Below are 23,819 nucleotides of genomic sequence, written 5' to 3' on the forward strand. Positions count from 1 at the left end.
CTCACCTTTAGCCTTGTGCCCTTGGCACCTGTAGAATCAGCTCTCTCACTCCCAGCCAGGTCCACCAAGCTGATTTTGCTGACCTGCAGGCAGAGGGGAGGCTGTCAGCCCTGTGGGCACAGCAAACCCAGCACGAAGCCAAAACCCCTTGCAGGATGGCACTGCTCTGAGGGCAGCAGTGGCTCTGCAGGGTCATCCTTGCAGGAACTGCTCAGGAGCAGGGCTAATACCCTTGCAGGCAGGGCTGAAGGGCACCAGCTGCCAAATATCCTGTGCAGGGGCCAGTCCCTGAAGGGACCACGAGCCTAAAATGTGCCTGGCACTCATCTCCCTCCTGCTCCAACCCTCCACCAGGCTGCACCACCATGCCCCAAGTGCTGATGAAAGAGCACAAAAGTCCTTCCTGGACCCATGAGGGCTCCCCTGAGTCCCCCAGCCCTGCTCTTGCCTTCTCAGTGGTGATGTCTGTCTCGGCGTCGTGCCGCTTCTGCGTGAAGATGATGTTGAACACGGCGTGGGAGCGGCTGCTGGTCTCATTCATGTTGGTGGCAGCCACTGTGCTGCAGGGAGAGCAGGACAGGGAGGTGTGACACTCTGTGAGGGACACTGGAGTGATGGGGCCAGGGCCAGGACAGGGTACATGGTGGCAAGGCAAGAATAGAGGACAAGAGAGGGCTCTGAGAGAAGATGTGCACAAGTTCAAGATTTTCCCTGCTGTCTCCAGTGCCCTTGGAAAGCAGGAGGAAAGTGAGGTGAAAGCAAGTGGGGGTTCCTTCAGCGAGGAAGGGGTTGCCACTTCCAGGGCAGCTGGACTGGCAAAGTCAGGGAGTGAAGCAGGACCTTCTAGAAGTGACTGCAACTTCCCAAACCCTGCCCGTCTCCTGCCCTTCTCCAACTCACCGGGCCTTGTTCCCAGAGTCCATGAGGTCCTGGATATCATTGTAGGAGGTCACAGCCAGCTTGGAAAGGTCCTCAACATATGGACCCATCAGGGGATGCTCCCTCACCCGCAGGTTGCCCTTGTTCTTGGGGTTCAGCAGGTCCCTCACACGTTCACAGTAGATCTCCATGTAGCTCACCTAGAGCAGAGGGCAGGGGCAGAGCTAGCAGGATGGCCCCAAAGAGGGCTCTGCACACTGGCACAACCTGTGGAGCCAGCTGGGAGGCCAGAAGGGGCTGGGCAGGCAGAGGGAGGGGTGCCTACCTCCACAGAGTAGGACATGTTGTCATTGGTGGTGTCATTGATGCGGGAGAAGAGATCCTCACACAGCTGTGGACACAAGAGCCAGGCTCAGCCCCAGTGCGCCTGCCTGGGGGGCCCACACACAGGGGTTTCTACCTTTTCACCCCAAAAACCAGCCAGTGAGTGCTGGGATAGCTCCTGGGGAGCTAGCAGAGTCCCCCCATGCTGACATGGACAATCAGCATCCCCAGAGCCCCAATGTGGTGTCATTGATGGAGGAGAAGAGGTCCTCGCACAGCTGTGGACACAAGAGTGCCCAGACACAGGGGTTTCTACCTTTTCACCCCAAAAAACAGCCAGTGAGTGCTGGAACAGCTCCTGGGGAGGTGGCAGAGCCCCCCCCAAAGCTGACATGGACAATCAGCATCCCCTGAGCCCCACCATGTCCCCCCAGGCCAGCACATGGCAGCTCTTGGGCCACTGTTGCTCACATCCACTGGCCTTGTGTGGCCAGACCATAGTCCTTCCAGCCCTGGAGAGCCTGGATGAGCCTCCTTGACCCCCTCCTGGTGGAGCCATGCCAGCTCACTGTCACAGCAGTGCTACATTAGACCTTGGCAAAGCCTCACCCCTGCCCTGCTGCCCTCTTTCCTCCCAGCTCTGCTTTTCCTTTGGGCACCCCTTTGGGAATGGGGAGGATAGGCAGTTTTCCCCAGGCATACCTGTGGGATGATGCCTTGCTGGTCCTTCTCCTGCTTGCCCATCATGGTGTAGGATTTCCCAGCTCCTGTCTGCCCATAGGCGAAGATGCAGACGTTGTAGCCTTCAAAGGCATGCTGCAGCATCTCCTCGCCAATGTCCCGGTACACTTGCTTCTGGGAGGCATAGTTGATGTCTGCAGGCTGCACAGAGGAGGGGGACATGGAGGAATTGGGCAAGGAGGCCCTCCTGCCTCTCCCCAGCCCAGCCTTCCAGGCGGGCTCAGCCCTCCCAGTGCTTACCGTGGTGTGGGACCAGTAGGAATAGTCAAAGCTGAAGCTTTTTGGTGTCTCTTTGGGCTGTTTTGGGTTCAGGATAGCTAGGGACAAACAGATGGAACATGAGGCCACCAGCCACCCCTGGTAGCCCTGCCCCATGCCCCTCTGCCCCCCACCATGTGGGAGGGATGAAGGGTGATGGGTTCCGGTCCAAAACAGTCCTGGAAGGCTGTCTCAGACATCTTTTCATGTAAAATCCTTCTCTTAGGACTTTTTCTTCTTGAGAAGCTGAGAGGCCTCAGGGACAAAATGTAACCAATGGTTATCTGCTGCTGTGGAATGCAACAGGCAGGTCTGTGATTGGTTTCATGTGGTTGTTTCTAATTAATGGCCAATCACAGCCCAGCTGGCTTGGACAAAGTGTTCGAGCCACAAACTTTTGTTATTCATTCTTTTCTATTCTTAGCTTAGCTAGCTTTCTGAGATGAAACCTTTTCTTCTATTCTTTTAGTATAGTTTTAATGTAATATATATAATAAAATAATAAATCAAGCCTTCTGAAATATGGAGTCAAATCTTCATCTCTTCCCTCATCTGAAAACCCCTGTGAACACGGTCACAGAAGGCGGACTGGGAATCTTCCAGCTCTGCAGGTGGGTCCAGAACCCCCAGACCCCACCTGTGAAAGCAGAGGAGGTGGATGCCATGGCCAGCAGAGCCCAGGGAACAGGGCAGAGCCTGGCCCAACCCTCCTGCTGGACACAGAGAGGGGGACATGACTCCTTCCCCCAGGGTCCCTCCTGCTGTGGCACCTGCCCATGGGAGCCCAGCACGGCACAGGAGTGTTGCTGACATCTTTTTATGAAAATCCTTTCCTTGGGGTTTTTTTCCTCCTGAGAAGCTGAGAGGCCTCAGGGACAAAATGTAACCAATGGTTATCTGCTGCTGTGGAATGCAACAGGTGCAGCTGGGATTGGTCTCATGGGGATGTTTGGAATTAATGGCCAATCACAGCTCAACTGGCTTGGACAGAGAGTCCGAGCCACAAGCCTTTGTTATCATTCTTTCCTTTCTATTCTTAGCCAGCCTTCTGATGAGAACTTTTTCTTCTATTCTTTTAGTATAGTTTTAATATAATATATAGCATAAAATAATAAATCAAGCCTTCTGAAACATGGAGTCACCATTCTCATCTCTTCCCTCATTCGAAAACCCCTGTGAACTCATGGTCACACAGGAGGGTCACAGCCTTCCTCTCCCCAGAGCCCCCATGGTGGCACCTGTGGGGTGGGAGCAGCTGCAGCCCTGCCAGGGCTCCCCCAGAGCCCCTCTGGCTCCTTCCCCTGCAGGTGCCCAGCCCCAGCAGTGATTAATGCCTCGTGTCACACCAGCAGCGGAAACAAGAGTCTGCTTTTGTCATCCTCTGATGAAAAGGACGTTGCTATGGAAATTGGAGACTGCATCACTGCTCTTCCTCATGCCATGGGTGGTTTTTTTTTTCCCTCCTGTAGAGCATTTACCATGTGGTTTTATTTCTGAAACAACAGATGCATCAGAAGGAGCCCAGACCAGCGGGCAATCATGAGGTTCAGCCACCAGCCATGTTAGGTGACACTGAAGTGACATTGAGGCCTGCACAGCACAGCTCCTGTGCCCCCTGCCCCAGCTGCTCCCTGCCACCACCAAGGATGGAGAAACCACAAACCCTGAACTTTCTCCAGCCCAGCCTGCTCTGCCCTTCAGGCAGCCAGGGCTCAAACCACTCCTGATTCCAGCTGGGCATTCCTGGGCAGCCCCAGGCATGGGGCAGCTCACTGCTGGGATCTCTGGTGGCCAGATGTGCTTCCAGATGTGCAGTGTCACGCACAGACATGCTTTCTGCTCTGAATCCCTCCTCCAACACCACAACGGATACACCTTCCACTCCCGTGGGAAGGGTCCCCCCCTTGTGACCTGAGAACAGCCCAGCACAGCAGCAGCAGACTGGGGAAGGGGGGTCAGCATCCAGCCCCAGCCACAAAACCACAGCGTGGTGCTGCTGAGATGCTCCTTGGCATGGACAGAAGCCCAGCTCTGGCACCAAAGAGGGGCTGGCACGGGCTCCCTGCCTGCCCACCTGTTGCAGGCAGCCTGGCCCCTCTGCTCTGGGCACCTGCTGCATCCCAGGCAGGCTGAATACCAGGAGAAAGGGCTGGGAGGGAACAACTGGGAATCGTGCAGCAGCAGGCAGGGAGGATGTGGAGGCCCCTGGAAGAGCAGGGCTTTGTGGGCAGCATGTTCCTGACCCCTGCCCATGCCTGGATGTGGTGCTGAGGGCGTTGTGAAGAGAAGCAGGAGGAGAGGTTGTGCAAGAAGTGGGATGGAGCATCTCTGGTGGCTCCTGGTGCTCAGCCTGGCAGCTCCACCTGGTCACCAGGCCTGGCTCTGCCCTGCAGAGGTGGCACTGACCGAGCAAACAGGAGCAAAGATGAGTTGTGGAGCAGGGATGGGGCTGCACAAGGAGCCTGTTCTGCATCCCAGTGCCAGCCCATGCTGGGCACAGGGCAGGGGAGCAGCCGGGGATGGCACCACGTGGCTCCAGGCACCCCAGCTGCAGCTCCCAGCTGGCATGGGACACCAGAGACTGGGACACAGGGGAGCATCCCAAGGGCAGGCATCTCCTGTCCTGAGCTGAAACACTCTTGCCATGCCCCTGCCATTCCCATTTTTTTGCCTGCAGGCAGATGGATGCTGCTGGTGGAGTTTTTCCTTTCCTATAGGACTTGTGCAAAGCTGCTCCAAAAAATTCATGCTCTGGGCCATTGGGATTGAAAAGGCAAGGAGGGGTGTGGAGGTGAAGACAAACATAGAAACAAGGGGGCAGGAGGGAGGAAAACTTCTGGAGCTGTCCCTCACCTTGCCCTGAAGAGCCACAGCAGGAGTGGGCAGGCACAAAGCAGGAGAAAGCCCAGAACCCACCTCAGAGAAAATAATCACCAGGGTTTAAAGGCAGCAGAGGCACAGCTCCAGCCAGAGAACACGACTGGGATCAAAGCCAGGGGTGGGAGCCATCAGGAGAGGGGCCAGGAGTGCTGGTGCCAGGGATGGTGCCCACAGGGTGCAGGACACCACAGGAACAGAGCAGCAGGGCTGGTGGGCAGCTGGAAGTTTGCAGGTGAAAGGACAGCAGAGAAAGGCTGAGATCCCTTCCCTCCCTGGGCCCCTCTGCCTCCCAGGGGGCTCAGTGGAGGAGAAGAAGCTGCCTCCCCACCCCAGCACAGGCAAAGGTCTCTGCTGATAATCCTGGGAAGAGGGAAACTTGTTCTCACTCCCCTCAGATATGTTTATCTTTGGCTTCTCTGCCAGGAGCTGGGGGATTGGGACAGCCCTGCTCTGCTGGCATCCTCCTGCCTCCACCAGCCACAGCAGCAGCAGAGCCCCCCACGCTTGCTCCCCAGCCCCCTGGCCAAGAGGATTAGCCAGTGGTTTGTGCATTCATGGAGAAAATCCTCCATGTCAGCAAAGGGCTCCTGCCTGCAGCCCTGCTGCCCTCCCTGGTGCAGAGGGGTGGGGGCACAGCCAGGGTGAGCAGGGTGAGCTCTGAGCAAACACAGCCATGGTGGAGCTGGGGGATGCCTGATGCTCCTGACTGGGACTCAGGCACGACAGTTCCCCCCCAGAACCAGAATGGGGAACATCTGCCCTCCCATTCCTGGCCCTGGGCAGCTGGGAAGCCCCTGCATGGACAGGGGTCTTCCTCACCATGAGGACAGAAGCTCTGCCCCCCAGGCAGGTGGAGAATCCCTGTCCAGCCATGAAGGGAGAACCCCACAGGATGCCAGAGACAGCAGGGGCTGCCCCACAGACCTTTCCCCTGGGCCTGGGGTGGCCAGCGGGGTCCCAGCGTCCCCCTGCACCCTTGGGTGCTGTCCCCTGCCAGCAGCAGGGTTGTCATGGCAGCCTGCAGGGCGGGGGTGGCTCCACCAGTGTGTCACCCACCGCCGGTGACGCAGGCAGGAGTTATTTTAGACACTGCCCCATCTGGAGGCTTCCAGAGCCAGAGAGGAGGGGTTTCAGTGCCAGTCCCACGTCCCACTGCCAGCAGCTGGCGTTTAAAGAGAGGCAAAGGCCAGGCAGGACACACAGCCTGACAGGACACACAGCCCCAGGGCTCCAGGCTGCACCCCCTGCCCTGAGCACACCATTCCCTGGACAAAGCCCCTTCCCACCCCTCATCCTGCTGTGCTGCACCTCCAGGAGCCCCAGAGAAGCAGGGATGGGTCCTGGCAGGCTGCAGTGAGTGGTACCTGGCCAGGCACACAAAAACCACTTGCTGGCCCACACACACGCACAGCTCCAAGGCCAGGTTGGAGGTGGAAGAGCCTGACCTATAGTGGAAGGCTGGAACGAGATAATCTTTAACATCCCTTCCAAAATAACCATCCTGTGATTCCTCCCTCCTTGCCTGCTGGGGAATACCGCCCTTTTCACTGTCACCGCTGCTATTCCAACAGCGTTTCCCCATGGAAAGCTGAACTCCTCCCATCCCCTCCTCCAAACCACTGGAGATGCTTCGGGCATCCTCACACAGATCCCCCCAGGCCAGCGCTTGCTGCGGTGGCCACACCACCCTGCTCCTTTCCCAGGCAGCACCCAAAGCCCCCCTTTCTGCCGCTGGGGCACTCACTGGTGGTGCTTCCTGACATCTGGATGATGCACTTGGACTCGCGGCTCATCTCCCGGGAGTTGAAGGGCCGGACCCGCACCGCCACCTTCACCGAGGCTCCCGCCATGGCTCCGGCCTCGCCCGCCTCCTGCTGCCGGGGAGCGCTGCCTGGCCTGCGGAGGGAAGGGGGGTTAGGAACAGCCGCAGCACGACCCACATCTTGCACCTGAGCTGCATGAATGGAAGGCCGGCGCAAGGAAACTGCTGGGAGCGCTGCTTTGTCTCTGCCCAAAATACGACATTTTCTTTCATGCCTCTATCTGCCCTCATTTTACCTCTTCTCCCTGTCATACCTCAGGTCAGGACCCCCAGCTCAGTCCCAGGGGCCATCCCTGGGATAGCCCAGGGCAGCACTGGAGCCTCCATCACCCTGGGCACCCACGGCAGCGGGCAGAGCCACTGACAACCCCAAGGAGCAGCTTTTTCACCCCAGGATGCCAATGGCACCGAGCAGGTACCCCCCAGTCTGCAAGAAAAGTCCCTGCCTGTTACCAGAGCCTGCTGCCTCCCCTCCAAGCCCAGCAAAGCAGGGGCTGGGCAGAGGACAGGGCAGGGAGGGAGGCAGGGAGCGATGGCATTCCACTGGGAACGGAGGCGGTGGCTGAGCATGCGCCTCCCATTCAGCTCCCACAGAGCAGACCTGCAGCATCAGCACCAGCAGCCCTTCCTGGGGAGCCAGTGGCCATTGCACTCAGCTGAAGCTCCCAGTTTACCATCCTATTTCCAGTCCTTTTGCTAAAATATTAACTGCAAATCTCACCAAGACAAAACAAACCCCTCCCCAACACTCCCAGAGCAGTTGTCCATCCCAGCACTGGTGCTCTGCAGGCCATTCCCAGCTTCCCTCAGCTGCAGTTCAGCCTCAAGACCACTGCCCAGAAAATTCTACTGGGATCCTTCCTCTGATTGCTTTGGGATTCTTTTGGACCTGACACAAATTCTGCCTTCTAACATCCATCCCTTTTCCTGCCTTTCCCTGCTCCCTGGCTCCCCATGCTGAGCCTGCTGGCGAAAATGGAGCACAGGACCCCTCAGAAAATGGAGCACAGGACCCCTCAGAAAATGGAGCACAGGACCCCTCAGAAAATGGGCAGGAGCTGCCCAATCCTCTGGCATTCCACCTGCAAGGGTGTGTGTGAATTCCCTAATGCTTTCCAAGCCTGGGCTCTGCCAGCAGGATATTTGCTCCAGGAGGAAGGAGATCAGGGAGAAATGAGATCGTGAGTGAGCACCAGCTCTGGTTACATGGGCCATGACCAGAAGGAGGGACCTTGAACATGAGATGTGTTTTCCCATAGTGCAAATGAAAAATTCAGGAGAATTTGTGAAAAAAGGGGGGAGAGAGGGAAGGAAAAAAAACAAATCCACAGAATAGAAAGTATCCCAAGGGAAGGTGATGGCTTTAAAACTACCTGAGGTGTGACAGCTGAGGTTTGATTTCCAAGGGGGTGAGAGGAAACCATAGACACAGTGGAAAAATTTGCATCAAGAAAGTGTTACAAGCTTGGCACTGCCTTTCAGAAACCCTTTGCCTATTTTATAAGTGAGCTGGCATGTCCAACAGCATGCAGAGGACAAAGCTGCTTCTGTTGGAGTTCCCAAGCCCCCCTCTTATCTTCCTGCTGGGATGGCTCCGGAGCTCCCACTGTGCTCAGCCAGGGATCACACCCATAAATCCCAGAGTTCAAGCATTTGGTCTCAGGCTTTCTTGAGCCTGGATTATTTTAAGCAGGTGTTTAACACTACCCTTGAGTCCCTAAGCAAGCAAGAGGGCTCTGCCTCCCAGTGGCCTCCGCCTCCTCGCTCAGCTGGGGGAAAGGAAAAATTAAACAGCAGTGCTTGCCAAAGGGGAATGAAGGAGTTGTTTTTCCCATGAAAACGATTGGATGTATTCCCATGTGGAAGGGCTGCATCTTCACGAGGCCAAGAGCTCGAGCTGCTCCACCCTGTGGCACCACTCAAGGACAATGGATTCACCCCCGGGCCAAGGCTGCACCTGACACCTGCCCATGTCACACATTTCCCTCTCCCCCCAAGCCAAGGCAGCTCCCTTCCCCCAGCTCTGCAGCCTCTCCAGCCACCAGGGCTCTGAAGAGGTGGGTCAGGTCCCTGCACAGCCCCAGAACAGCAACACCCACCAGTGAGGCCACCAGGACCCCCGGCTGCCTGCCACGGGCCACCTCAGCCCCTGCTCTTATCCCCTCCCACCCTGTGCCGCTCCCAGCCCCTCCAGCCCCATCACTTCCCACAAAGACACTCTGGTTTCTCCTCTGAACCACTTCCCGTGCTCCCCATCCTGCTGTGTGCCCTCCATTGGTGCTGCTTTCCTTTCTTTGCCTTTTTCTGCCTGCTCAGCCCCACACCCCATACCCCCACCACTGCTGGCTGTGCAGGACCTTTTCTCTCTCCCTGCCATCACAGGCTACATCCCAGTGTATTCCAATCTGGCTGTGATGTGAGCTCCTCTCCCGGCCAGTATTCCCTGCTGCAGAGTCCCAGTTCCATTTTCTGCTCCATCCATTTCCCTCAGCATCCTTGGTGGGCAGTGCACTGCTTCCCTCTGCTCCTCTGCAGCTCTCCAGTTCCATCCCTGCCACAGCAGCACAAGGAGCCCAGGTGACATCCTGTGCCCTAGGGGACCACCAGCAGACACTGCCCAGCTGCTTCTCACCCTCCTTTCCTTCCCCTGACTCACATCCCTGGCTCAGCTGCAGGGAGGCACCCCTGGCATCACTGGGCATCCTGGGGAGAGAGGGCCAGGCTGCAGTGGGCAGGGCAGAGCCAGGCAGGGCAGGGCAGGGCAGGGCAGGGCAGGGCAGGGCCAGGCAGCCCCCCCAGCCTGTGGGCAGCTCCAGCCCGGCCAGCTCGCTCTGCCTGGGGGCAGCCAGAGCAGCTTAATCTGCTGCCATCGAGAGAAATTCGATAAGCCAGGACCAGCCCTTTGCTGGGAGCCTGCCAGCACCAAAGCCCTGCTCCCTGCTCCCTCCCTGCCACCTCCCAGGGCTGCCCTGATCACAGGGGAGGCTGCAGAGAGCAATGGCCATGTCCTGGGGCCAGGGGGAACATCTGGACCTGTCCCCAGTTCCCACCTCTTCCCCCCCTTCCCGTGCACCCTGCTGGCTCTGCCCATCCCTGTGACACACCAGGCACCCCCAGCGAGGAGCAAAAGGCCTGGAGAGCCATGAATAACTGGATCAGCCCAGATTAATTGGGCAGAGATTAGCTAATGAAACCACTCTTTAGTCCAGGGGCTACAACTGGCAGCCTCTCCTGCTGAGAGGTGACCAACAGGACAGGGAGCATTGTCCCCAAGTGCCACCAACCAGCAAGCTCTTCCCCAAAGGATGCTCAGGAAGGTGCTGTGCTGCCAGTCCCCCAGCTCCAGCAGATGAGGAGCTGCCTCAGCCAGGGGAATCCAAGGAGAGTTTCCCTTTGTCTGCTCACATCCAGCCCCACGTCACCTCAGCCAGGGTGAGGGTGGACGCCCCGTTGGGCTGCACCAGAGTGTTCTCAGCAGCTGCCAGGCTTTGCTGTGGTGAGCCCTTCCCCTGCACCCTTTGTTGGGGTCTGACTGGGACCACGGGACTCTGTGCTGCCTCTAGGGCAGCAGGGAACACGCTGCTGGATGACATGGCACCATCCATGGTCCTCACCCACCTCCCGCCCCACACAGCACAAGGGGCCATGACGGTGCAGTTTTCTCCAGAGCAGCACCTGCAGGCAGGGAAGCAGCTCAGAGGACAGCCCAGGACAAGGACAAAGCCCCCCCACACCCAGATGAAAGCCAGTCCAGCTTCTCCAGCACCCTGCCCCCTGCCTCCTCACCTCCTGCCCCTCCCAATCGGGGACACAGCCCCAGGGCAGAATTTGCAGCTCCCTGAGAATTCCCACGCAGATTCAGTTTACAGGTAGCAAATGTAAGGACACGGATGAGGGGTTCTGCTCCCCATCTCTGCTGCAAAGTAACCCCACCCCCATCCCTTCTCTCTCCATCGTCTCTTGCAGCCACGCCAGCCCAAAGCAGGGAACAGCTGCACAGAAAGGGCAGTGAGCTCTGGGGGCATTGCTGGGCACGGGGAAGGGCAGCCAGGGAGGGGGTGCACAACAGATTCCCACAGGAGCCAGGGCTTGAGGGGCTGCAGCTCTTGCCACATGCAGGGAGGTGCAGGGTGGTGGTGGCAGCATCTTTGCCAGCGCCAGCTGCCACCTCCCAAACAAAATGGAGGTCAGCAGCAGCAGCATGCCGAGATGGCAGAGCCACCACACCCCTGGCCACAGCCGGCGGAGGGGGACGGTCTGCTGCCTCCCTGTCCCCAGAGCCACAGAGGCCACCCGCACGGGGCTGCTCCGGGGGCTGTGCCTGCCTCTGGGGTGGGACGGGAGATGCTCGGCTGGTCCCTGGTCCTCCCCGAGCGCTGGTGCTGTCGCATGGGACCCGAGCAGGCAGGAGCCCGGATCACAGGGGGTCTACAGGGGAGGGGTCACTGCCCCGCGAGGGGGAGGAGGAGGAGGGGGAGAGGGAGAAGGAAGCAGAGGAGTGAGACAATGGGGCAGGTGCAGGGCTGCTCCCTGCGAGCCTGGATGACCAAGCGCGGAGCTCCGCACTCGCCCCGCGCCCCGGGACCGGCCCCTTCCTCAGCCAGCAGCCACCGCACTGGCCCGCAGTGACATGGCGGCCCTGGTCCAGCCACCCCACAGCGCAAGGTCACCGACAGCTGCTCGTCCTTGGGGGCCAAGAACAGGCTCAGCATCGTAGCATCTTTGCCAGGCACCCGCGGGGAGAGCCCCAGGCGGGGCACCCACGGCTCCCTGCATCGCTGCTCTTTGACTCTGGAGCATCCTGATGGTGATGACGCAAGATGGCTCAGCTGCACGACCACTGCCATCTGCCCCGCGCGGAACAGCAGCGGTGCCTCTGGGTGACCTGGGTCCTGTGCCCCCCGCCACGGGCTGCGGGGATGGCATCCTCCCCCTCCGCACCCTGCCCGGGGCCGGGGCGGCAGAGGCGTCTCGTCCGCGGGCAGCCCCCCCGCCGCACCCCGGCTGGATCCTTCTGGAAGATGATGGGGCGGCACCCGGTGGGCACCGCGCTGGGCACCCGAGGGCAGCTCCCCCACACCCCAACATCGAGCATCGGGGGGGGGCTCCGCAAAATGGCCACCGGCCGCAGTCCCCCCGCCCCGCCGGACCCTCGGGGATGCGCATCCCGCTCCCACCCGCCGGGCCCACGAGGGGCGGCACCGCCACCCGCGGAGCAGCCCCGGTTCCCGTCGCGGCCATCGCCCCGGTGCTGCCCGGTGCTGCGCGGTGCCGCCCGCCCCTCTCTACCTGTGATGCCCGCGGCCGGGGCCGTGGCCGGTTCGGAGGGGCGCGGCGCTCAGCCGTGGGCGGGGGGCGCCGGCATGGGGCCGAGCCGCGCGGAGCGATGCGGTGCCGGTGCCGGTGCCGGTGCCGGTGCCGGTGTCGGTGCCGGTGCGGGTGGCAGCGGCCCCGCCCCTGCGGTCCCCGCCCCACGCGCTGGTTGGCGGCCGCCGCCGCCCGGAGGGGGACGCGGGGACCGGGAGGGCGCGCGCGGGGATGGAGCGGTGACGTCAGCGCATCCCCCGGCCCCGGGAGCTGCGGAACCGCCGCAGGGGCGGGGCGGGGCGGGGCGGGGCGGGGCTCGGCGGCTGTCGCCTGGCAACCGGCACCGGCCCGGTACCCCCGTACCCCGGTACCCCCGTACCCCGGTACCCCCGGCCGGACACCGCTACCGCTGCTCTCCGGTGCAGGATTCCGAGGAGCGGCCCCGGCCGGGGCTTCCTGTGCCCCCGGTGCCGTCAGTTCGCTCCTCCGTCCGCCGAGCCGCCGCCCGGGGCACGGCCGCTCCTGCCCATCTGCGCCCGGAATTGGGAGCCAGCGCAGAAAGCGGATTATTCCTTTATTCCTTGGCTGCCAGCTGTTTCCAGCAGCGCGGCCAGCCTCGCCCCACGGCAGCCCCGAGGCCACGCGTGCCCTCCCCGGCCCACCCATGCCCCAAATCTCCCCAGAAAACAGGGACATCTCCATCTGAAATGTCGTCATCGCTTTAGTGGATGATGGCTGGGCAGCCGTCCCCGGGCTGGCGGTGGCTTCCATCAGCCATGTCGGAGCAAACTCATCTGCCCTCAGCTCCTCTCAGTGGTCTCCATCCAGCTGCTGGGCAGGTGTGCTCTCACCTGGCACTGTTGCTGGCCCCGTGCCCCTGTCCCTCTCTTCAGCAGCAGCCACTGGTGCCAGTTCTGCCAGTTGGCAATTCCCACCCCTGTGCTGCCCTCCCGAGCCAAAGCTTTGCTCACTGAGGGGCTCCTCGGGGCAGGGATCCACTCATGGCTCTTCTAAAGCTGGCAGAGGTCAGGTTTCTGCATTTCAGGATGTGGCAGAGGTTGGGCACAGGGCAATGTGCTGTGGGTACACACAGCAGGTAACAGAAAATCGACCCCACGTGGGGCCTGTGGCATCCCCAGGACACACTGGGATGCTCATGGTCCAGGCTGAGCCTGCAGAGCACAGCTCGCTGTGGCAGGGACTGTGTCTGTGTCCCAGACCACAGCCCTGGTGCACATCAGTCCACTGGCAGCCTCCCTCAGGCTGTCACCCAGCCAGATGTGCCTCTGCAGGGCAGGGCCCTGGGCAGGGAGCTCTGGTCAACAGGAACTTTCTGCTGCAGGAGGAGCTACAACCATGGCAGCTGTGCCAGACCAGTCTCAGCACAGCCACCCTGTGGCACAGGCTCTGGGTGCCCAGAGCAGGGATCCCACCTGCTGGGATGCTGTTGGGAGACACCAGCCCTGGTGCTGTGGGGGCTGTGGGGACAGGGACTGCCTCAGTGCTTGGAGTCCCAGAGGCTGGGGTGCCTGCAGAGTGCTGCCCTGAGCACCAGCAAGGGGGCATCCCCCAAAACGAGGGGCCCAAGACAGCAGGGATAGCACTGGTGACACATTAACCAGGCAGGGGAGGCAGCCAGGGGTAGAGTCCAGACTGGCAGGGGGGAGCACCGATTTCTGGGTCAAGGTCCATGGGGACACTGGACACTGCTGGCACGGGATCCACCGCGCTGCAATGCTGGCAGCTGCTCAGGCAGCCTCCAACACTCCTCTTCTCTGGGCTCAGCTCCTGGGCTCAGCACGCCGTGCCATGGCCACCAGCCTGCTCCGCGTGTGCCCTCCGGGGGAGCTGCTGCGGCCCCTGGCCGTGCCGGAGCGGCTGCTGCTCGGGCCGGGCCCCAGCAACGTCCCCCGCCGCATCCGGGCTGCGGGAGCGCTCCAGCTCCTGGGCCACATGCACCCCGAGGTGCTGCAGGTGAGCCCAGCCTTCCTTCCCTCCCCTCCTCCTCCTCCTCGCCCCCAGGAGGGGCTGGAGCAGCTCTGCTGGGGCGAGAGGAGCAGGAGCAGTGCTGGCCAGCGTGCTGCCGCCGCAGGTGATGGATGAGATCAAGGCAGGCATCCAGTACGCCTTCCAGACACGCAACAGGCTGAGCCTGGCCGTCAGCGGCAGCGGCCACTGTGCCATGGAGGCCGCCCTCTTCAACCTGCTGGAGCCAGGTGACACCGTGCTGGTGGCCATCAATGGCATCTGGGGACAGCGTGCTGCCGAGATTGCCAGGAGGCTGGGTATGCTGGGACAGGCAGCTGGGGCAGGGCTCAGGGGACTGGGCTTGAGGGCAGGGTGCCCTGGTTTGCTGTCCCAGCCCTGGCAGTGCTCGGTGACACAGCTCATAAAACCAGAGAGCACTCTGCTAGAGGTTTTCCCAAGAATGATGCCACTCTATTTATGGTGCTTTATGGCTTTTCCACTGGGCAAATCTGCATGAGGCCAGACTCTGGCAGGTGGCTCTGCTCCTGCTTCATGCCTGACCAGTTCCCCCATGGAGCAGGGACTGCCCAGTGGGAGCATGCCCAGACCTCACTCTCCTCTGCCCAAATTCCTCCCAGGAGCCAATGTCTGTGAGCTGCTGAAGCCCCCGGGCAAGTACTTCACTCCACAAGACATTGAGCAGGTGAGTGCTGGCCACTATGCAGAGGGCACAGGTGACCTCCAGCGTGGTCACCTTCCCCCTGTGTCGTGCAGGGCCTGGTGCAGCACAAACCTTTGGTGCTCTTCATCACCCACGGCGAGTCCTCCACAGGGGTGCTGCAGCCACTGGAGGGGCTGGGCCAGCTCTGCCACCGGTCAGTGCATGGTGGGCACCCCAAGGCCACCACTGGGGATTTGGGCCTGGGGATTTATCTGTGCTGGGCTTTATGTTGTGCTGGAAGCAGTTGGTGCCAGTGAGACACACAGCCCCTGTGGGGACCAGCATGGCAGGGCTGCAAGCAGAGGTGTGGCAGAGGAGGTGGCAGGAGCAGCAGGCTGAGCTCTGTCCTCCCACAGGCATGGCTGCCTGCTGCTGGTGGACGCAGTGGCATCGCTTGGGGGAGCCCCCATCTTCATGGACCAGCAGGGTAAGAGCCACAGTGCCATCATGGGCAGCCAGGGGACAAAGGGGCTCATGGGCAGGGAGAGAGAGCAGTGGCATCAGCAGCCCCTCAGCCTCCATTTTGGCTAGTAGCACTAGGACTGGTCCAGCCTGTTCCCCTTGGGGGACCATCAGCAGTGCCAGGAGCCCTCCCAAAGCAGCCTGAACACGAGCAGGACCTGCCCTGTGTGCCACCCTTGTGCTTCCCACCCAGCACTTGCAGCCAGGTCGGAGAGCTCAGCATTTTCCTGCTGGGAGCCTCTGATTCCTGAGGAGCTGTCTTCCCTCCTGGGCAGAGATTGATGTCCTGTATTCGGGGTCCCAGAAGGTCCTGAATGCACCCCCTGGCAGTGCCCCCATCTCATTCAGTGAGAGAGCCAGGTAAGAGCAGCCTGGGTGGGAGCTGATGGGGCTGGGGGGGGCCTGTCACCTCTCTGCTGCTTCTGTCCTGCTCTGCAGTGCTGTGGGGATGGAGCCCATCCCATCCCATCCCATCCCATCCCTGGGCAGTGACTGGGAGCTGGAGCCAATCTCTGCTCTCACTGTAGGGTGGGAGCTCTCTGCGCTCCCTCCCACCCTGGAGCTGGTGGGGTGAAGGTCCCACCCCTCCCCAGCACTCTGTTTCACCAGGGACAAGCTGCTGAGGAGGAAGACGAAGCCCCCATCCTTCTATCTGGACATGGGCTGCTTGGCAAACTACTGGGGCTGTGACGGGGAGCCGCGGAGGTGAGGGCGGGCTCTCCCCTTACACACGGCTGCAAACACTCCCCACCAGCCCCTGCGCTGGCTCGGGGGCTGCCTGCCCTTCAGGGCTCAGCCCTGCCTCCCCACCACCCTGGCTGGCTGCTCCTCAACCCCCCTGCACTGGGTGATGAGGCGGGAGGATGCTGTGCCTCAGTTTCCCCATGAGCACGGGACTGCCGTGCTGCAGGCGAGCCGAACCCCTCCCGGTGCCCCTTGCAGGTACCACCACACAGCGCCCATCAACAGCTTCTTCAGCCTGCGGGAGGGCCTGGCCCTGCTGGCAGAACTGGTGAGTGGCACCGGGCGGGCAGGGCAGCTCCAGCAGCGCCCGCGGGGCTCGGAGGAGCCCTGGAGGTGCCTGTCAGCAGCAGAGACCTCCTCTGTCCTCTCTGCCCTCAGGGTCTGGAGAGCTCCTGGGAGCGACACCGGGCCAACTGCAGCCTGCTGTGCCAGGGGCTGCTCGACATGGGGCTGGAGCTCTTTGTGGAGGAGGAGGTGGGTGCAGGGCAAGCCCACCACCACCATCACCATCACCACCACCACAGCGAGAGGACACAGCCCTGAGCAGCTGGGGATGTGCCTGGGCAGCTGTTGGTGCCAGAGAAAAGTCTCCCTGCTCTGTGATGCTCTCTCCTGGCGCTGTGCTGGGGTCAGCAGGGGCCGTGGGACTGGAACCAGTTCCTCTGTTCCTCAGAAGGCCAGACTGCCCACCATCACCACCGTCAGGGTGCCCGAGGGCTACAGCTGGAAGGACATCACGGCTTTCCTGATGGACAAGCACGGCGTGGAGATCGCCGGGGGCCTGGGCCCCACGGTGGGCAAGGTGGGCACAGCCCTGCCCTGCTGCTGCTGCTGCTGCTGCCCACGGCTGGGCACAGCTCCCCGCCCTCCCTGCCCCTCCCTGGCTGTGCCATTGCCCGGAGCAACGCAGAGCATCCTAACCACACACAATCACCCCTAATTGAATAACCACGCACGTAATTAGCGTAATTAGCGCGGTGACACCTCTTTATAGGGAATGGGGTGTTAGTTAAATACGAGCGAGGGAGCTGCGCACAACCCCTCGCACCTGGCCGTGTGCCCCCCAGTCCTCCCTGCTGAGGCACACACACTCGCCCTTCTCCTCCAGGTCCTGCGCATCGGCCTCATGGGCTGCAACTCATCCAGGGCCAGCGTGGAGCGAGTGCTGGGAGCCCTGCGGGACGCCCTCCAGCGCTGCCCCCGCAGCCGGCTGTGAGCTCCCTGCCCGGGGAGGTGGCTGGCACTGCCTGGCATGCCTGGCACCAGAGGGACTCCACCGCCGCCCTGGGATGCTGGCAGGAGCCACATCCAGCAAGCCAAGGCACTTGGAAAGGAGCTGGGATAGCAGGGGGCATGGAGGAGAGGGCTGTGCTCAGCAGATGTGAGGCATGGCTCAAAATCGCTCCTCTCATCACCCCCCAGTGTTCTGGCCCCTCAGTTCTTTCCCTTCCCCTGGCCCCAGGGCATGGGAATCCTCAGCAAGCTGGCAGGGGCTGGATGCAGGCTCTGACCACAGGGCCCTACCCTTCCCATCACCAACACCCCAGCCTTCCCCACCCTGCAGTGCAGAATGCCTCCATCCCCTCCTGCTTCTGTGCCATGCAGCTCCCAGTGCCCAGCTCCACCAGGGGCTGTGTATGTGTGTGTGCCCTCCCCAGCTCCACCAGGGGCTGTGTATGTGTGTGTGCCCTCCCCAGCTCCACCAGGGGCTGTGTATGTGTGTGTGCCCTCCCCAGCTCCACCAGGGGCTGTGTGTGCCCTCCCCAGCTCCACCAGAGGCTGTGTGTGCCCTCACCAGCTCCACCAGGGGCTGTGTGTGCCATCCCCAGCTCCACCAGGGGCTGTGTATGTGTGTGTGCCCTCCCCAGCTCCACCAGGGGCTGTGTGTGCCATCCCCAGCTCCACCAGGGGCTGTGTGTGCCGTCCCCAGCTCCACCAGAGGCTGTGTATGTGTGTGTGCCCCTCCCCAGCTCCACCAGGGGCTGTGTGTGCCCTCCCCAGCTCCACCAGGGGCTGTGTGTGCCCTCCCAGCTGCAGCAGGTGTGCTCTCTCCCCTGTACCACCTTTCCTCAATAAAAGGACACAGCAGCACGCTGTTCCCTGGCCCTGTAGCTCTCCTTGCACCCCCCCAGAGTTCTGAGACACCCCAATGGGGCAGCAGCAGAGCCCCAGTCAGCTCTGCTGAGGGATTTCCTGGCGGATCCTGGCGAGGAGCTGGGATGCTGCAGAGCGGCGTGTGCTGTCCTGGATCCGGAACACCTGGAACTGAAGGAGGGTGAGGAGTGAGGGCAGAGGGCTCCCCACTCTGCCTGAGCCCCATGCCCAGCACTGCCAGCCTCCCACAGCACACCAGAGGGCTCGTGGGGCTGATTGCAGCTCATCCCAAGCTTCCTAGCCCAGGTGGCTCCTGGTGCTGGCCCAGCTGAAGGGCTGGGCTTACCTGGCTGAGCAGGATGTCAAAGTAGGCTGTGTCCCAGCAGGAGCCATCCTTGCTGGGGAGCTGCAGGAGGGCTCTGGTCTCTGTGTCTGCCTGGCAGCTGCCACTGAACCCGTGGAGGCCAAAATGGAAGCGGAGGAAGCGCTGGGGGTCCCAGGCAAAGCTCTCCACCTTATGGTAGAGGGAGGCAAGGTCTGGGGCCATTCCTTGGAAGAGGTTTTCCTCTGGGTTCAGGAAGTGGGGCAGGTGCTGGGTGGCCAGGCAGCGGAGGAGGATCACCAGGAGCCTGTAGACAGAGCCTTCCAGGTCCTGCCAGTCCTCCGGGGAGGGGAAAAGCTCTGTGCTCCACAGCAACACCATCTGTGAGGAGGGAGAGAAGAGCACAGGGTCAGGCACAAGGCCTGATGCTGGGAAGGATGTCCCTTCACACCCTGCAGCCACCTGTGGGGCTGAATCCAAGGGGGCTGGAGCAGATGATACTTTTCTGAAGGCCAGATACCTACATGTGCCCTTTTTCTTTAAAAAAACTCCCACAACCACCACCCCCAAAACATCAAAGAATACAGCACAAAGCAAAGTACACAGGATTTGGGTTCCTTGGAGCTGGAGCCACTCTATAAGCAGAAAACATCCTTGCTTTCTTCCTGACCCTCGGCTTGGAGAGCCATCAAAAGGCAGGGCACACCTGGATTGTGCCACCAGGTGCTGTCCCCAGCATGGCCAGTTGGCTCCAGAGTGCTGAAAACAGCTTGGGTGGGGAGAGGAGGCTTTTTCTCAGCAGAAACATCACCCTCAGCCCTGTACAGGCACGTCCCAGCACAGGGCATGGGCAGCCTGGCAGTGTGGCCCATGGATGCCATCCTGCAGGCACAGGCAGTGTGCACAGGGATGCCATCCTGCAGGCACTGGCAGTGTGCACAGGGATGCCATCCTGCAGGCACGGGCAGTGTGCACAGGGATGCCATCCTGCAGGCACAGGCAGTGTGCACAGGGATGCCATCCTGCAGGCACTGGCAGTGTGGCACAGGGATGCCATCCTGCAGGCACAGGCAGTGTGCACAGGGATGCCATCCTGCAGGCACTGGCAGTGTGGCACAGGGATGCCATCCTGCAGGCACAGGCAGTGTGCACAGGGATGCCATCCTGCAGGCACAGGCAGTGTGCACAGGGATGCCATCCTGCAGGCATGGGCAGTGTGCACAGGGATGCCATCCTGCAGGCACTGGCAGCCTGGCCCAGGGGGTGATGCCCTGCAGAGCCCCAGCTCTGAATGCACCAAGTGTCTCCAGCTGGAGGTTGCTGGAGTCCAAGGAAGAAGGATCAAAGCCCTCTGACCATGGCTGGCAGCAGCACAAACCCTTTCCAAACACAGCCACGGGCTGCTACACCCCAAACCCTGCAGACCCCTTTGTGTGGCTGTTTGTGCAGGGGAGCAGCCTTGGCTCTGCCTGCCCAGAGAGCCACGGTCCCAACCAGCAGAACCAACCCACCTTGAGGTGGTGGAAGGTGAGAGGGCCCGTCCCAGCCTGGCCCCCCCAGTCCTGCTCACGGAGCTGGTCCAGCAGGCGGAGGCTGTCCACACGGGGCCCCTGCAGGGAATCCACTCCCCGGAGCAGCTTCAGGAGGGGAAGGTGAGTGGAGGACCTGGAGGAAGAGAGTGGGGTCTGCTGGCAGGGGAGGTGAAGACCTGCATGCTGCCAGGATGGGGAGAGCATGCCTGCAGTGATTTGGCATGCAGGGGATCCCTCCATGGCACACATGGGGTCCCAGCCAATGCAGCACCTTGGATCTGCAAGATCCTCCTGGATCCACCTCCTGTGCTTGCCTCTGGCAGAGCAGAGCCTGAGAGGTGTGGAGAGAGATGGGAACACTGCTGAGCAGCTCCTGCCTTCCCAGGAGGACCAAGAGTGGGGTGAAGTGGGGTTGTTCTCCCCTATGTGTGGTGGGCAGGGGAGGCTGGGTTGGTCCCCAATGAGAGGCTGGGTATCCAGCTGGAACACCTTGTTCCCAAAATAGACATGGACTGGTCCAGCTGGCTGCTCAGCCCCTCCATGGGGCAGGCAAGACACGTCAGTCCAGGCCTGTTTAGTCCTGCAGCCCGCCTTGGGAGGCAGCTCATCACCCTGCTGCTGCCAGGTGCCACGGCTGGTGTCTGCAGCCCGAGCAGGGACCTGAGAGCTGCCCCCTCTGCACAGCTGGGGTGCAGCTCCAGTGGATCATTTCAGGGCCTCCTTCAGTTGCATTCCCCCTCTTTCCCTGAGCTGTCTGAAACTTGGCTGAGGTTTTTTTTCTCCAACACAGGGAAGAGGGTTTGGGCATCATGAAGGGCTGACTTCAACCCCTGCTGACACATCCCCACCATTTCCCAACCTCTTTTTGCCTACATCCAGCAGTGCTGCCAGCCAGGGGGCATCCCTGGAGCAGGATCACCCTGCTGTGGGTGCAGCCGAGCCTCTCACCTCCAGCAGAGGGGAGAGGCCGGGACAAAGTGAGCCTCGTCCGTGGCCCTCCTGAGGCTGCCTGCGGGGAAGCCCCTGTCGCTCTGCCGCCTCCGGAGCTGCCGCGGCTCCTGCTGCCTCCTCACCACAGGAACGATGTCAAAGCGAATGGGCTTCCAGCTGCCGCGGATCAGCAGGGAGAGCTCCAGGGCATCTTCCCGCAGGTTTTCAGCGCTGATGTCACCTGGATGCAGAGGGTTTGGCAGCAGTGAGCAGGTTAGCACAGCCGGTCCCGCAGGCTGAACCAGGTCTGTGCTGAGCACCCGTGGCCGTGTCCCACCCCACTCGAGTCAGCCCTTCCCAGGGCTGCAGTCTGGGTGCAGTTCCCGGTAAAATCCCTCTCCCAGCCATGCTGGGGTGGTTTTACAGGAAGAGGCATGGCAGGGGTCAGGGCCAGGCACAGGAGGAAGTCTCAAGCAGTCAAACAGAGCTGTGCTTCTGGGTGGCTGAACAGCGCCAAGAAAAGCAAAGCAGTCCAAGAAAAATGGATCAGGAAAGGTTCATTGCTTTGTGGGGGTGGAGGAAGGTGAAGGTCACTGGCTTAGCCATGGAGGAAGGAGAGGATGCTGGACTTGCTGGGACTGGGTTAAGAGACTTTCAGACCCACTGGTCCTCTCACTTTACCCTTTCACCCTGGCTGAGCTTTCCTTCAAGAAGCACACTGGGAGATGGAAATGCATGAACAAGCTTATGGAGCAGCTATGGGCAATTCCCAGGGTCCCCTCCCACCATGTCCTTTCTGAGGTCACTGCTGCCACAGGGTCAGACCCATGCCCCAGGGTCCTGGTCCAGCTCTGATGCACTCCCAACTCTCCAAACAGGGAGCAGGGGGCACTTGGAGGCCAAGAGGCGGAGGGGAGAATGTGCTGAGGGTAAGCCAAGCCCACCAAACCCTACCTGGGGACTAACAGCAGGGCTGGGTGGACCCTGCACCCACCAAGAAGGGTGCCATCAGCCCCAGGTGAGGATGCCTGAGGAGGACTCTGATGCCCTGGGATGGCAGGGAACAGTTTGCATCTCCCCTTCCTCAGCTGGGGGCAGAGCCCATCCCAGCACACAGCAAGGTGCTCGCTAACCTGCCCCTGCAGATTTGGGTGGGCCACATGCCCAGGAACATAGGCCCCAGCACGTTTGCAGAGGGATCACTGCCAAGCTGGGAAGCTGGGCAGGCCCTGGAGGCAGCCCCTGGCTGGGAAGCACCGTGCCAGTGTACGCACCTGGCTGCAGCAGGAAGAGGCGTTGGCAGCGCACGATGGCTGAAACAAGGAGCTCTTTCAGGTGCTGCAGGATTTTGCCTGGAAGCAGGCAGTGTTCCATCCCATCCACAGCACCAGTCCAGTCCTCCAAATCAGCCCCTGGAGAGCACAGTTCCAGGCAGCAGGTGCGGAGCTCTGCAGGATGCCTGCCCTGCTCCGGGCTGCTCCCCCGTGCCAGCACTCGCACGGTGTCACCGTCAATGCGCAGGGGCACCTCGAGAGTCACAGCGTCCTCAGAGGCACAGAGAGAGAACTCGAAGGCTTCCAGGTTCCTGGCGTAGTCCACGAGGAAGCGAGGATCCCTGGCATGGACACTCTCCAGCAGGGTGAGCAGGATGTCCTCGGCCCGCTGGAAATGCTCCATCCGCTGCCTCTCGCGGGACAGGATCACGCCGAGGTAGCTGCGCCAGAGGGAAGTGTTGGCTTCCATGGCAGCTCTGCTACCGATTTACGCTGCTCCAGCAGCAGGAGCGGTGTGTGGGTGGGGAGGGCAGGGCTGCTGCCGGCTGGGGCGGGCGGAGGGAAGCAGGGCCGGGCGGTGACAAGCACCAAGTGCTGGGTGACTCCCAGGGACAGGTACAGGGCAAACCCAGGGCGGGGGCTTGAGTCACACCGTGTCCCCTCTCCCGGCACTCCACAGGGGTGACAGCGAGTGCTCAGCGGGTGGGTCATGCCAGGGGAACGCTGTGCTTTCCCACACCGCCCTTGGCACCGCCTGGGTGCCGGCAGCACCCTCTCCCAGGCAGTGCCAGCTGAAGGAGCCGCTGTCCTCCTGTCCTGGCCCAGCTCAGCCCTTCCCGCCCGGCTGCTCCCACCCTGTGCGGCACCACGGGAGCCGGGCTGTGGAAAGGCTGCAGGACCCTGAGCCTGCCTTGCCGGTGCCCAGAGCAGCCCTGCAGGCCCAGTGCGACTCTGTCAACACCGGGCTCGGCTCCCTCAGGCTCCATCGGGCTCCATCCGGCTCCATCAGGCTGTCCCAGGTGCGCCCCTCTCCAGCAGCGGCCCCGCCTCGCTGCGCACACCGGGCTGCGGGAGGACCGAGCCGGGAGGAGGCACAAAGCGGGATTCGGAGCCCAAAGCCGCCGTGGGGAGGTCGGGAGCGGCGGGGCCTGTCATAGACATCTTTTATGAAAATTCCTTTCCTTAGGATTTTTCCTCCTGAGAAGCTGAGAGGCCTCAGGAACAAAATGTAAACAATGATTATCTGCTGCTGTGGAATGCAACAGGTGCATCTGGGATTGGTCTCATGTGGTTGTTTCTAATTAATGGCCAATCACAGTCCAGCTGTTCAGACTGTCTCAGTCACAAGCCTTTGTTATCATTCCTTCTTATTCTATTCTTAGCCAGCCTTCTGATGAAATCCTTTCTTCTATTCTTTGAGTATAGTTTTAACGTAATATATATCATAAAATAATAAATCAGCCTTCTGAAACATGGAGTCAGATCCTCGTCTCTTCCCTCATCCCCAGACCCCTGGGTCACGGGGCCGCTCCGTGCGGAGCCTCAGCCCCGCCGCGGGCAG

General features: G+C 61.3%; 3 protein-coding genes across 21 annotated transcripts in view; 1 reads left to right on the forward strand and 2 right to left on the reverse strand.

Moving 5' to 3' along the window:
• Positions 1–12,308, reverse strand: part of KIF1A (kinesin family member 1A) — a 42,863-nt gene extending 30,555 nt beyond the window's left edge. For 9 of the 19 annotated variants that reach the window (XM_066556316.1, XM_066556303.1, XM_066556304.1 and 6 more), the window contains exons 1-8: positions 12,194–12,307; positions 6,827–6,978; positions 2,185–2,261; positions 1,906–2,085; positions 1,205–1,270; positions 901–1,079; positions 449–560; positions 6–83 (exon numbers count right to left, since the gene is read on the reverse strand). In XM_066556316.1, coding sequence (XP_066412413.1) covers positions 6–83; positions 449–560; positions 901–1,079; positions 1,205–1,270; positions 1,906–2,085; positions 2,185–2,261; positions 6,827–6,932 — 798 coding nt within the window. In that variant the 5' untranslated portion in view covers positions 6,933–6,978; positions 12,194–12,307. Of the gene's footprint in view, positions 1–5; positions 84–448; positions 561–900; positions 1,080–1,204; positions 1,271–1,905; positions 2,086–2,184; positions 2,262–6,826; positions 6,979–12,193 lie in introns of all 19 variants that reach the window. The other 10 variants (XM_066556314.1, XM_066556313.1, XM_066556312.1 and 7 more) reach the window with 2 other exon arrangements.
• Positions 12,309–14,005: 1,697 nt separating this feature from the next.
• AGXT (alanine--glyoxylate aminotransferase) lies at positions 14,006–17,389 on the forward strand. The gene is made up of 11 exons (XM_066556703.1): positions 14,006–14,185; positions 14,304–14,496; positions 14,818–14,882; positions 14,954–15,054; positions 15,257–15,327; positions 15,638–15,722; positions 15,972–16,067; positions 16,305–16,374; positions 16,485–16,580; positions 16,780–16,908; positions 17,215–17,389. Exons 1-11 carry the CDS (start codon positions 14,021–14,023, stop codon positions 17,320–17,322), a joined length of 1,179 nt encoding a protein of 392 aa, XP_066412800.1. The 5' UTR covers positions 14,006–14,020; the 3' UTR covers positions 17,323–17,389.
• MAB21L4 (mab-21 like 4) lies at positions 17,093–22,730 on the reverse strand. The gene is made up of 5 exons (XM_066556705.1): positions 22,259–22,730; positions 21,003–21,225; positions 20,034–20,187; positions 18,547–18,903; positions 17,093–18,371 (listed from the first exon to the last, which is right to left on the reverse strand). Exons 1-5 carry the CDS (start codon positions 22,725–22,727, stop codon positions 18,279–18,281), a joined length of 1,296 nt encoding a protein of 431 aa, XP_066412802.1. The 5' UTR covers positions 22,728–22,730; the 3' UTR covers positions 17,093–18,278.
• Positions 22,731–23,819: the final 1,089 nt, after the last annotated feature.

This window comes from Molothrus aeneus, chromosome 10 (genome assembly GCF_037042795.1).
Source record: "Molothrus aeneus isolate 106 chromosome 10, BPBGC_Maene_1.0, whole genome shotgun sequence".
Classification (NCBI taxonomy): Eukaryota; Metazoa; Chordata; class Aves; order Passeriformes; family Icteridae; genus Molothrus; species Molothrus aeneus.

Bases quoted from the DNA above. Each gene is read 5' to 3' on its own strand.
- AGXT (XM_066556703.1), top strand. From the start codon at position 14,021: ATGGCCACCAGCCTGCTCCGCGTGTGCCCTCCGGGGGAGCTGCTGCGG. The intron at 15,055-15,256 runs GTCAGTGCATGG...GTCCTCCCACAG, and splicing joins CTGGGCCAGCTCTGCCACCG to GCATGGCTGCCTGCTGCTGG. The intron at 16,581-16,779 runs GTGGGTGCAGGG...TCTGTTCCTCAG, and splicing joins AGCTCTTTGTGGAGGAGGAG to AAGGCCAGACTGCCCACCAT.
- MAB21L4 (XM_066556705.1), bottom strand. From the start codon at position 22,727: ATGGAAGCCAACACTTCCCTCTGGCGCAGCTACCTCGGCGTGATCCTG. The intron at 21,226-22,258 runs GTGCGTACACTG...CTCTGCATCCAG, and splicing joins CCTCTTCCTGCTGCAGCCAG to GTGACATCAGCGCTGAAAAC. The intron at 18,904-20,033 runs GTGGGTTGGTTC...CCCTCCTCACAG, and splicing joins TCACCTTCCACCACCTCAAG to ATGGTGTTGCTGTGGAGCAC.